This window comes from Schistocerca piceifrons, chromosome X (assembly GCF_021461385.2).
Source record: "Schistocerca piceifrons isolate TAMUIC-IGC-003096 chromosome X, iqSchPice1.1, whole genome shotgun sequence".
Classification (NCBI taxonomy): Eukaryota; Metazoa; Arthropoda; class Insecta; order Orthoptera; family Acrididae; genus Schistocerca; species Schistocerca piceifrons.
Window position 1 is genome coordinate 100,710,967 of NC_060149.1, and position 13,089 is coordinate 100,724,055.

General features: G+C 40.5%; 1 protein-coding gene across 1 annotated transcript in view; it reads right to left on the reverse strand.

Moving 5' to 3' along the window:
* Window positions 1–13,089, reverse strand: part of LOC124722972 — a 210,686-nt gene that overhangs the window by 55,330 nt on the left and 142,267 nt on the right. Inside the window, exons 9-10 of the mRNA XM_047248140.1 lie at window positions 12,712–12,860; window positions 11,039–11,202 (exon numbers count right to left, since the gene is read on the reverse strand). Of these exons, the coding sequence (XP_047104096.1) occupies window positions 11,039–11,202; window positions 12,712–12,860 (313 nt within the window). The remainder of the gene's footprint in view (window positions 1–11,038; window positions 11,203–12,711; window positions 12,861–13,089) is intronic.

Below are 13,089 nucleotides of genomic sequence, written 5' to 3' on the forward strand. Positions count from 1 at the left end.
AAATATGTGTACCACCAGTTACATTGACACATTTCCTACAGCTGCCACTGTGGTATGAGGGCACTGCCATGAAAAATTATGTCACTGCCAATGAGATGCAAGCATCACCTCTCTGGAGCTCCAGTGGCAGGTGTGCTTAAGTTCAAACATTCATGCATCAAACCCCCTTTTTTTGCTAGTTAAATAACACTTAAAGACTTTCATAGTGTCTAGAATTTAACATCTTCTGAATAGACATTATACTGAAGGGTGACAGATCTATAAATCTTTTGTATCTGTATATATTTCTACAATTGAATCTACTGTTAGCAACTAATACTATCCCTACAATAATGAAGTTATGTATTATTTTTACTATTTGATATTAGATGTAGAGTAACTTAATATCTGGATTCTCTGTTCACAAACAGTCTCTGTTCCTTGCTTCTGTATCCAATAAAGAAGCACACAACATGCAAAGGAAGATATAATATGCTCATATACAGATGGCAGTAGTACTGGATACATGAGGTATAAAAGAGCAGTGCATTGTTGGAGCTGTTATTTGTACTCAGGTGATCCATGTGAAAAGGTTTCTAATGTGACTATGGCTGTCTGATGGGAATTAACGGACTTTGAACACAGAATGGTAGTTGGAACTAGATGCCCAGGACATTCCATTTCATAAATCAGCAAGGAATCCAGTATTCTGAGATCCATAATGTCAAGAGTGTGCCAAAAATACCAAATTTCAGGCATTACCTCTCTCCACGGACAATGCAGTTGCTGACGGTTTTTACTTCATAACCAAGAGCAACAGCATTTGTGTAGAGTTATCATTGATAACAGTGAAGCAACACTGAGCGAAAAAACTACAGAAACCAGTGAGGAATGTACGCTGAATATATTCATTAGGACAGTGTGGCAAAATTTGGAATTAATGAGCTATGGCAGCAGGTGACGGATGCGAAGGCCTTTGCTAACAGCACGACATCACCTGCAGTGCCTCTCCTGAGGTCGTGACCACATTGATTGGACCCTAGATGACAGGAAAGCCATGGCCTGGTCAGATGAGTCCCAGTTTCATTTGGTGAGAGCTGACTGTAGGGTTCAAGTGTGGCATGGACCCCACAAAACCATAGTCTAGTTTTCAACAAGGCACTGTGGTTTCATAATGATGTGGGCTGTGTTTATGTGAAATGGACCATGTCCTCTGGTCCAACTGAACCAGTCCTTCCTTGGAAATGGTTATGTTCAGCTAAATGGAGATCATCTGCAGCCATTCGTGGACATCAGGTCCCCAAACAATGATGGAATTTTTATGGATAACAAAGGGCCATGCCACTGGGCCGCAATTATTTGCAGTTGGTTTGAAGAACATTCTGGACAGTTTGGGCAAATGAGTTGGCCACCCAGTGCAGCCAACATGAATACCGTTGAACATTTATGGGATGTAATCGAGAGGTCAGTTCAAGAACAAAACCTTGCACTGGTAACACTTTCACAATTATGGATGTATATATTTCTGCAGGGGATATCCTATAAGTTGTTGAGTTCATGCCACATTGAGCTGATACACTACACCAGGCAAAAGAAGGCCCAACACAATATTAAGAGCTATCCCATAACTTCTGTCACCTCAGTGTAAGGGCCAGTCTTGTTTTTTGCAGTGTGTAAGTAGAAAATTTAAGAAGATAGTTTTCATTCAAAAAGTCAATATAAATCTAATAAATGTGTGAACAATTCAAACTGACACCAGTGGTGTTACATCTGTTATCATTTTTTCCAAGAAGTTTTCAGTTTTGAGGCATCAAAATTGTGGTGATAGTCAGGAGAAGTGGCTCCAATCGTAATAGTACTATTACACACAGAAGGAAAAACAGAGTAGCAGCCCTTTAACACAGAGTAACAGCCCTTTAAGACAAGCATCACTGAATGTTCATAAGATACCATAAGCTGGCGTTAACTTGTCCCTTTGCAGGAAATTTTGGTTCCCTTATCCACAAAAGTTTAAAATTTTTTCCTGCAAAAACTATATCATTATCCTGGAGTAAACAAGGTGGTATGCATTCAAAATCTACAAAGAAGGATCTAGGAGGCTATAGAGCCCATTAAGTAATATTATGTTGGCTGCAGTTGAGTTGATGTTGGTCGTAAGTATTTTAATGCTTTCAACTTAGCACTTGACTGTCACTCATACACTGGATATGGCAGTGCATAAATGAGACTTTGGAGGCATCTCAAATTTGTTAACAGCTCTGACATTCCAAAAACTCCTGTCTGGATAATTCACATCAGTTAAGTTACAAATAAGGTGAGTTTAATTTTGCATTTTGTCAGTATTAGGTAGTAATGTGAGAAACTGTTGTTTCTGTGAAATACAATTTGGATGATATATTTAACACCTCAGTAAAAATGTATAATATGGGGATACTTCAGCCCAGGCCAGAGTAAGTGCAAGATGATGTTCAGAACCACAAAAAGATGAAAGATAAATTAGCATTTGAGCAATATGCTACAGTTTTATACGGCAATGAACAATATCCTGGAATTGTTACTAAGGGTAGTGATGAGGGTGCTAAAGTGAATTGTATGGGAAAGAAAAAGTCATGCTACAAATATCAAGACCAAGAAGATAACCTATTTTACCCTTTGGAGGATTTGATAAGAACTATCAGCCCACTGTGATTAACAAAGTGGCTATTTTCAAGTACAAGAGCTTTAATTATTAGTGTAACAAGGCTCATATCCATACTTTACAGTATCCTTAACATATTTTGTATTCTCTTTGTGTAACATGTAACATGAAACTTGAAGATAAATTAGTCATTTGTTGAAATATTGTACACTCACATATTTATTGTACCAGTTTCTTAATAAATGTCAATGTTTTCTACTCTTGCTTTCAAACTTCAGTGTTTTATTTGTTCCTCCTTCTCCTGTATATCCATTCTACAGATATTCATCAAGTTTATTTTGTCCTAACACTATATTACCCCTTTTTCAGAATGAAATGCTTGAGTCAGGTCAAAATAGACCCAAGTGTTGGTAACATGGCCAATTGTTTTATGGTACTGTGCCAACTCCCTTTATTTGCCTCCACTGACAGCAGTAGACGACACGCTGCACCAACCAAAAACCAGTGACCAACAAAGTTCTTGCTGGACACTTTGTCACTGCATTTCACCAGCACCCACAGTGGTCATTTTGCCACAGATAGAGCTTTCTCCCATGCTTTCCAGGAGCCACGTGCCCACGCAATAGCTTGCCTGGTCTCTGTTCCTGTTCCGATGAGGTAACATCTCATGGCTGTGCCCTTGGCAGGTCACCTCACACAACGCCATGTGACTTGTGTCATTAGCCCTCCTGCTTCACCATGTTAACAGCAGAAATTTAATGATGGTATTCAGTTTCCATGTTTCCTCACAGTGCAGCATATGTGAGAGGTTCCACCATGTCTCTGTGCTCCATCTGCAAGCCGTGTTTCCTTAAAGGATTTTTGTCATGTTTTTGCATAGTCTGATGCTAGATGCCTGTTTACTGACTGCAGTAGAGTGTGTGCAGTGCAATGAGGTCTAGTGACTGCCAGAACTTCCAGGTGACTTACATCACCATTTCACTTTGGTTGCTCTCTTATCCCTTTCTTGCTAAGTGGGCCCAGAAATGATTTTATTTTGTGTGGCTGTGCTGGCTCCCTTCACTGCCAGGCAAGTCCATCATTGCCTCCATTCCCCTCCCCCCTTTTGCATGTACATATCTCACCAACATGATTTTTGTTCCGATTGTACTTTGCTGTAATGTCTCCTCTTCAGTGTTTGTTCTTTAGAGCCAGCAGACATTGTTGCACCAAATACTGTAACATATGTGAGGGCTCCTCTTAATTCCAAAAATGCAAATTCGTTTTTTTGTTGTTGTCATAGTTAGATTTTAAAAAAAATTCAAGCAAACCAGCTCACTTGTTTCCTTCAATATGTTTTATTAATTGTTATTTATTCTTGTAAAATTTGTGACATCCTGGAAATTTGCAACCACATAAAAGTGAAGGAGGGAACACTAAGACATTCCTTCACTGGTAACCCCTTCTAAAACAGGTGCTGAATCCCAGTACTGAAACATACTGGTTTTTACTTTATTAATTTGGCATTTTCCACCTGGTTTTGAGGGCAGTTATTTTCCATTAAATCTACATGACACATTCTGCTTGGACCTTCCGCTCTCCGCTTGTCATCCCTGCCCACTACCCTTCACCCATACCCCATCCTCAGCTTGCACCATCAGTCCCCGCCCACCCCCTTATCCAACCACTGTCCCTGCTGCCCGCTGAGCACGCCTTGTTAGTGCACTTTGAGACCAGTCAGCATTATGGTATGTCCGCAGCTCGTGGTTGTGCGGTAGCGTTCTCGCTTCCCGCACCCGGGTTCAATTCCTGGCGGGGTCAGGGATTTTCTCTGCCTCGTGATGACTGGGTGTTGTGTGATGTCCTTAGGTTAGTTAGGTTTAAGTAGTTTTAAGTTCTAGGGGACTGATGACCATAGTCCCATAGTGCTCAGAGCCAGAGCCATTATGGTATACAGAACTCTATCTTTCATAGAAACACACACAGTGGATATTTTATTGCTTTATCCACGCCTTGTCTGCCCTGCCCATTTTCTGCAATTTTTTCCCCCACCACTATACCATGTTGTGAAGCACTACATGCACTGTTAAGTTACAATGACATTGCCAGACATCTCCACTCCTGCAGCTGTCATGGCGAACGGGCTATTCAACCAGCTGTAATGCCCAGTGGGCTCTTCAACCACCAACCTCTCATTATTCCTCCTCACCCAGTACCCACAAACACTTACGATGTTTCAGAACTCTACACATAACTATCAGCCCTACAGAACAGCCTACCTCAGCTACTGTAACTAACAGGGTCATGAGCCACTTCCCAGGTTCTGGGATGTCATCTCTGTCATTTCACACCCAAATGCCCCCCCCCCTTCCCCACCCCCACCATCCCCCACACATCCTCCCTAAAGGCCTACTTCTAATTGCTGGTTCATGTACATTCCTGCCCCCATACAGGGTGCTCTGGCCTTGCATGCCCATTTATTGCTAAGGAATGCCACTGTCTTGGCCAACAAACTGTTCAAGACTCTGAATTCCTTCCCAGCTGTGGCTGCAATGTGTTCCAACCAGCTGTAATGCCCAGTGGGCTCTTCAACCACCAACCTCCCATTATTCCTCCTCACCCAGTGCCCACAAACACTTATGAGGTTTCAGAACTCTACACATAACTATCAGCACTACAGAACAGCCTACCTCAGCTACTGTAACTAACAGGGCCATGAGCCACTTCCCACATTCTAGGATGTCATCTCTGTCATTTCACACCCAAATGCCCCCTCCCCCCACCCCACCCCCACCATCCCCCAGGCAGCTGCACTAAACTAAAAGAGAGCACCATCTCCAGGTTTGCACTGTCGGAGTCCCAACGGGCACGTGATTTGCTATCCTCTGAACAGTGCAGTGACATGCACCTGTCTCTGTTGGTGAATTACATCCGAGCACTTAACAAACCACACATCCTCCCTAAAGGCCTACTTCTAATTGCTGGCTCATGTACATTCCTGCCCCCATACAGGGTGTCTGGCCTTGCATGCCCATTTATTGCTAAGGAATGCCACTATCTTGGCCAGCAAACTGTTCAAGACTCTGAATTCCTTCCCAGCTGTGGCTGCAATGTGTTCCAGTGACTATTACCCTATGGCTTCCACTGGCAGCCTCCAACATGACTGCCACTCACCCACCCCCTCCACCCCACCCCAAGCCTAGGCGTGCACCAAATAAATTGTCCTCCACTGCTAACCACCTCCCATCCAGCATGCAGGCCCCTGACCTCTACCAGGTTCTAACATGCATGAGCTCCAAGGTGGGAGCACTTACTGACAGTGTCACCCACCTAAACCTCACACACCTGCCACTGGGCACTGACCACCTCCATTTGCATGACACCGGTCCAGGAGAAAACAGCTACCCCAGTCAGTGCAATTATAGCTGAATCTCTCATGACCATCACAAATTTACTGCAGTTTGCTGGTACCACCTGAAGTTTTATAAAGAACGCCACAGATGTAAGTCCCATTGCTCCTGGACCACAGCAACCAACAGTAGGCATGCCTGGTTGCTGTACTACTTCACAGTGCTTACTCATCTGGGATTTGAATGATGTCAGTTTTCCAGTTCACTACCTTGTTAACATCACCACCACCTCTTCTCTCCTGGTGGCTGCCATCAACAATTTACCCATCCCTGCTTATGCAGTGTATACCCACTGCCTCAATTTAGGTCTTCACCACATACTTCCGTGGACCTTTATGGTCTCGGATGTTACTGACCCTATTCCGGGCACCAATTTTCTCGGTCATTATAACCTACTCATTGACGCAGCGAAGTATCTTTTAGTTGACAGTGCCTCTGGTAGGTCTGTCTGCTTGCTGCAGCTCCTATTCCCCCTCATGTTTCACTTTTAAAAAGCTGACAATTTTGGGCCCATATGCTGAGCTCCTTATAGAATTTCCATGTTTTACCCAGCCATCCAGGGACCCTTGGAACATTTAACACAGCACTATGCATTACAACACTGCCATCCCCGCCTCCTGATATGCAAACAGCCTTATGCTCCACAACTGCAAAACTGGTACAGAATTAATTTGATAAGCTGCTTGCCACTGGTGTACTTTGCCCTTCCACATGCCCCTGGTCATCACCTTTTCACCTCACCCCCAAGCTGGATAGTTCCTGCTACCTGTGCAGTGATTATCATGAACTCAAAGCCTGCACCATTCCTGACCACTACCCTGTCACACTTCTACTCACCAACAACAACACTAGTGCAGGAGCAACCAAGAGGGTTGGAACTTTAATATTCTTCTTCAGTAGCGCTACAGCCCTTGGTGAGCCTTGGCTTCTTCAACAATCTTCCTCCACACTTCTCGGTTATTTGCTGCTCTTTTCCACCCCCGGACTCCCACATTGGTGATATCCATTATTACCTTGTTGATCCATCTTCTTCTAGGTCTCCCTTTACACCTAACTGAATGGATCATACCTTTCACCATTTTCTTTGGAATTCTATCCTCTGCCATTCTCTCCAAGTGCCCTAGCCATTGTATTTGCTGTGATTTCACAAATTTTACTATGTCCCTGTCTTGTATTAACTCTTGTAATTCGGCATTGTAGCGTATTCTCCAGCCTTCTTCCTCCCTTATTGGCCCAAAGATTTTGCGTAGTATTTTCCACTCATTGCTCCTTAGTGCATTTTTATCGTGTTCTGTCAATGTCCATACTTCTGAGCCATATGTGATAACTGGGCGGACTAGGGAATTATATATTAGCAGTTTAGTTTTTGTTGTAACAAGGCTATTTTTGAAAAGCTGCATATTTGCAAAGTAAGCTGTTTCCTGCTTGTATTCTTTCTCTTATAGCCTTTCCGATACTGATATCATTTGTTATTAGGGTTCCTAAGTAGTTAAAAAAGGACACTTCATTGAAGCATTTCCCATTGATGTTTAGGTTTTTAGGGGTTCTTCTGGCCTCAGATTGTGACATTACCATATATTTTGTTTTGTTTTCATTTACTATGAGGCCAATTTTTAAGGCTTCTCTTTCCATTGCCCGGTGTGTTTCTAGGAGTGTATTGGTATTTCTTCCTACTATAGCAATGTCATCAGCGTATGCACATATCTGGCTAGTTTTCATAAATATGGTGCCTCTTTTGTTGATTTTATTTACTACACTATGCAGGGCTATATTGAATAGGACAGTGGAGAGACTATCCCCTTGCTTCACACCTTTATTAAAGTCAAAGCTTTCACTTGTTCTGCTAAGGACCTTTACTTTTGCTCTTGTCTCTGTCATTGTCATTCTGATTAGTCTTATTAATTTAGCATATATACCAACTTCTTTCAGTACTCTGTATAGTTCTTGCTGATTTATGCTGTCAAAGGCTTGTTTGAAATTGATGAGTAGGAAATGCAGATCTATATCATATTCATAGAACTTTTCCATCATTTGTCTTATCACAAATATTTGATCAGTTGTTCCTCTGCCTGGTCGAAAGCCACACTGATATTCTCCTGGTATGCCTTCTGCACACTTCTGTATCCTTTCATTTAATAGACTTGTGAAGATCTTATACGCTGTACTTAGGAGTGTTACAGCTCTATAGTTTTCATATGCTGTTCTGTCCCCTTTCTTATAAATGGGGACTATTATTCCAATTTTCCAATTATCTGGCATAGTTTCTGTTTCCCATATAACTGATATTAATGTGTGCAGTTCCTTTATTACAGCCTCACCACCAGTTTTTATTAATTCAGCAATTATGCTGTCTTCCCCAGGGGCTTGATTGTTTTTTGACTTGTGCACAGCCTGGGGGACCTCTTGTAGTGTTGGCTTTCTTGCCTCATTGGTTTCATTGGCTACTTCAAGCTCCACTCTTCCCTCCTGTGCAGCTGTCTCTTCATCTTCTAGGCTGGTGCTTAGTGTATCTTTGAAATACTTTGCCCATCTTCCCACTATCTGTTCTTCCTCCCTTACCATTTTCCCATTTTTATTGGAACAGGCCATTGTTTTTGGTTGGAATCTATTCTTCATTTTGCCTATGGCATGATAGAACTTTCTTATTTCAGTCTGTTCCTTTAGTTCTTCTAGTTCTCGAAATTTCTTCTTATTCCACTCTCTTTTCTTTCTCTTGCACAGTCTGTTAGCTCTTCTCCTTAATTCTCTATATTGTTCCAGACTATTTCTGGTTTCTCTCTGTAGCACTTTTGTTCTTGCCCTGTTCTTTTCCTATATTGCTGACCTGCAATCTTCATCAAACCGCCGGCCGCGGTAGTCTCGTGGTTCTAGGCGCGCAGTCCGGAACCGTGCGACTGCTACGGTCGCAGGTTCGAATCCTGCCTCTGGCATGGATGTGTGTGATGTCCTTAGGTTAGTTATGTTTAAGTAGTTCTAAGTTCTAGGGGACTGATGACCACAGCTGTTAAGTCCCATAGTGCTCAGAGCCATTTCATCAAACCATTCCTGGGTTCTTCTGTTCCTTCTTGTGCCTATTATTTCCTCTGCAGCATCCTTAATGGCTTTTTCAAACCTGTTCCACCTTTCATCTACTCCTACTGTGGTCTCTTCATTGCTCAACTTTCTACTTAGTGTTACTTGGTATTTTTTTACTTCATCAGGGATGTTCATTTTGCCTGTATCCCATGTCATCATCTTTCCCATTCTGTTGCCATTTGCTAGTGATAGTTTCTCTCTCAAGACTGATTTTATCACAAAGTGGTCTGAATCACAGTTTGGTCCTCTGCAGCTCCGTGCATCCGTAACTGACGTGGAGTGGCGTGCAATCATTAAAATATGGTCAATCTAAATGACTACTCCATTGGCTGCAGACTTCCAAGTACCCAGATGGATCCTTTTGTGTGTAAAGCTGGTACTTTTAGTAATCATATTATTCCCTGCTGCGAATTGGCGTAGTAAGTCTCTGTTCTCATTGTTTTCTTCATGTAGTGAATATTTTCCAGAAACTCCATATGGATGTTCATTCCTCCCTATTTTTGCATTAGAATCTCCTATTACTTGCATCAGGTCATATTTAGGTACTGCACAGCATACTTTTTCCAAGTCTTCGTAGAGCTGTTCTTTAATTATATCCTCTTTTTCCTCTGTTGGTGCATGTGCATTAACTATTGATATATTCCTAAATTTACCTTTTAGTCTGAGTCTGCACATCCTTTAATTTGTGGGTTCAAATTCTAGAAGGCTTTTCCGAACTTCCCTAGTTATTATAAACCCTGTTCCAAGTTGGCCTGTTCTTTCTTCTGGTCCACTATATACCAATGTGTACTCAGGCTTATCTATCTGCCCATTCCCCTGCCATCCACAATATCATATTTGAATTTTAAAATTTCATTGGCTATTTCTTTCATTTTTCCAGGCTGAAGCATTGTCCTCACATTCCATGATGCTACTGTTAGATTCTTTATTCGTTTCCTTTGCCAGGGTCGTGATACATGCTTTCCATCCAGTTTCCGAGACTTCTGTTGAATTTCCGTAATATTCTTTTTTTTTACAGTATGGGGGTATTAGCCCCATGCCCAACCCCCAACCTGGAGGAGCAACTTTAATATTGGCAGCTATTTATTTGCAGCTCGTACAAAATAGATACATGTTTCAAAGTTTTCCTGATCTTCAAAGTAGGCACCAGCATTTTGTATCACCCGTTGCCATTGATGTGAAAGTCACAGGATACTCTTAGCAGTGCCAGTTGTGTTTACAGTTCAAGTGACATGGTCTATTGCCCAACAAATTTGTAGCAGTTCTGAAGTGAATGCCATGAAGTGTTTCCTTCAGTTTAGAAATCGAGTTGAACTTATGAGGGCTTAAGCCAGTGGAGTGCAGTAGGTGGTATAGCACTTAGCGGCTCCATCAGTCAAACAAACCAGTAATAGCTTGCACTGAATGTGCTTGAGCATTGTCCTGCAAAATGATGGTCAGGTCCTGCAGAAAGTGTCATCACTACTGTCTCTATGCTGTTCATTTTTGGAACACAACCTATGACCAGCTTTGAGACAGAAGTGATGACATTTTCTGCAGGGTCTGACCATCATTTTGGAGGACAATGCTCAAGCACACATATATATTAATCTATGCTGAGCATGAAATGTTTCACCAGAATTGAAGCATTTTCACAAACAGTCGTATGTTTTTGTGCGGCAGGGTTTTTCTAAATATTATATCATTTGACTGTCATCTCAGTAACAGTTCCTGTACAGCCAAGGAGCTGCAGCCTCAACAGATAATTTCTTCTATTTATCCTGGATAAATTATAACTTATCTGCTTGGTATCATTGTTAAAAGACCATTTATTTTTGTTTACTGCCTATGATGCTAACTGTAGTTTAATGAAAATATTACTGACATTTCTGATAACAATTTATGTGTTTCTCCACAATAACAATAATTATAGGTATATGAATAAACATGTGATAATTAACTGCAGTATGTTTCTTACCTGGTGCTTTTAGGTTTTGTGATACAGTGTAAGTCGTACTATTCTGGCCCATATGATTTGATGAATCAGTATTCAATTTATTTTCATAATTATGTGATTGATTTTTCAGTCTCTGACTTCTTAATTTTAGGGTCTGCTTGTCATGGCTGGATTGTTCAAATTGCCTGCGATTAAATTGTCTTTTATGTTTCATTTTATGGGCAAAAAATAAAATTTTCAGATTACTTCAAAAAAATGAAAACTATAATAACAAAACACCAATTTTTTACAAAATAACCATAAAGTATTAAGACTGACTCAAAAGCATCGACATTTATGAAAGATTGTGAAAGAAACAGTTGCAAATCTCATTACACTTAACAATTTCTGATTGAAGTGAATGTGGAATGCATAATAATCAGCTATTGAAACAAAAGACAACACATTGATCAATACATCGATAACTGTACAGTTACATAAAATGTAACATAGAAATAGCAATCATCCATACAAATAACTGTTGTAACAAAAAATCGTCTCCTAACCTGAGAACAGACTTTTTAATATTAACAATGGATACAATACATATTATGTTGATATTGATGGAAAATCTGTTTACAGATATAGTGTTAATATTTTTGTATTGTAAGCTTGCTGTTATTTTGGACAGAATCACATAATTGGATACAAGTCATAAGAAGCTTCTATGATACATTAGACATCTTCATATTTCATACACATTGGGCAGCATTTCATTAGCAAAGCATTGTCATACTAACTCTAAGAACAATTACAATAAGAATTTGAGATGAAATGGTAGAATAATGACTATTTGAACACTAAGCAGCATTTCAACAGCAAAGCCTTGTCATACTAGCTCTAAGAACAATTATATTAAGAATTTGAGAGCAAAATGTTAGAATAATGACTATTAGAACACCTCATTGAAAACTACTGTTAATCACATTGTATCGTCACACTCCCTGAGACTAATAAATAAGGGGTAGAAAAAATTCATAATTTTGAAAGTAAAGACTTCTACACAGAACTTTTCAGTATGTTTTCATACAATGTATAATATCTTTCTTCAGACTTGTGCAGATTAAAGTTTTCTGCATCTTTGTTACACTCTGTTGGCATTCAGTCAAATCTGTAATAACTTGCTTCACACTTCTGAGCTGCTGCAGATCCCCAACTGGCACCATACAAATATTTCCTAAGCAATGTTATTTGTGGATCAACTGCTGCTTATCAAGCACTTTGGCACAAACAAAGGTGATACAGGACAACTCTTCCGAGAATCAGTCCTGCTGTCTGTGTTCTTTTCTAATCACCGGGCACAATTCACTGTTCAAGAAATTTATGGTAGACTGTGTCCAAGAGTGAAGCTCATTTACTCTCAGATTCTTTATAGAATCTGAAAGTATGGTACTGCCTTCTAAGATCTCGATGAGTTTAGCCCATTGAGCTCTTTTCAGTACTACTAGCACCAATTATTATTTCAATCACCTATGCAAATGAATAATGGGGATGTTATTTATGAACGGGTAAAAATATGAAAAACTCTGAAGACGAGTTTACTAAAATAATATTTTTTAAAAAGACTACAAATGAGAACTTATTTCCTTGTTAAGTAATTAAAGCTACAATAATGCATGTTGTACAGCACTGATTCTTCACTATTGGTACCTCACCTTTTTGTTGCAGTATTATCAACCAAATTAGCATGTATTTCTGCTGGAGGTGACCTGTATGGTAAGGGCTTCACGGAAACACGAACTCTCTTCACAGTTGTCTCTGACTGATTCTGTGTTACTGGTTTATCTTCTTGCCTGTTTGTTGCCTAATATGGAAATGACAGTGTTTAATCTTTGAGGCACAAATCATTTGTAAGAAAAGATTATGTCCATTACTTGTTACGATACTTTTACTGTACTGAAGGTATCAGGGGCAGAATACACGTAGCAAAAGACTACTTACAACTTGTACAGAAACCAGAAGGCAGTTCTAAGAGTCAAGGGGCATGTGAGGGAAGCAATGATTGAGAAAGGAGTGAGACAGTGTTGTAGCCT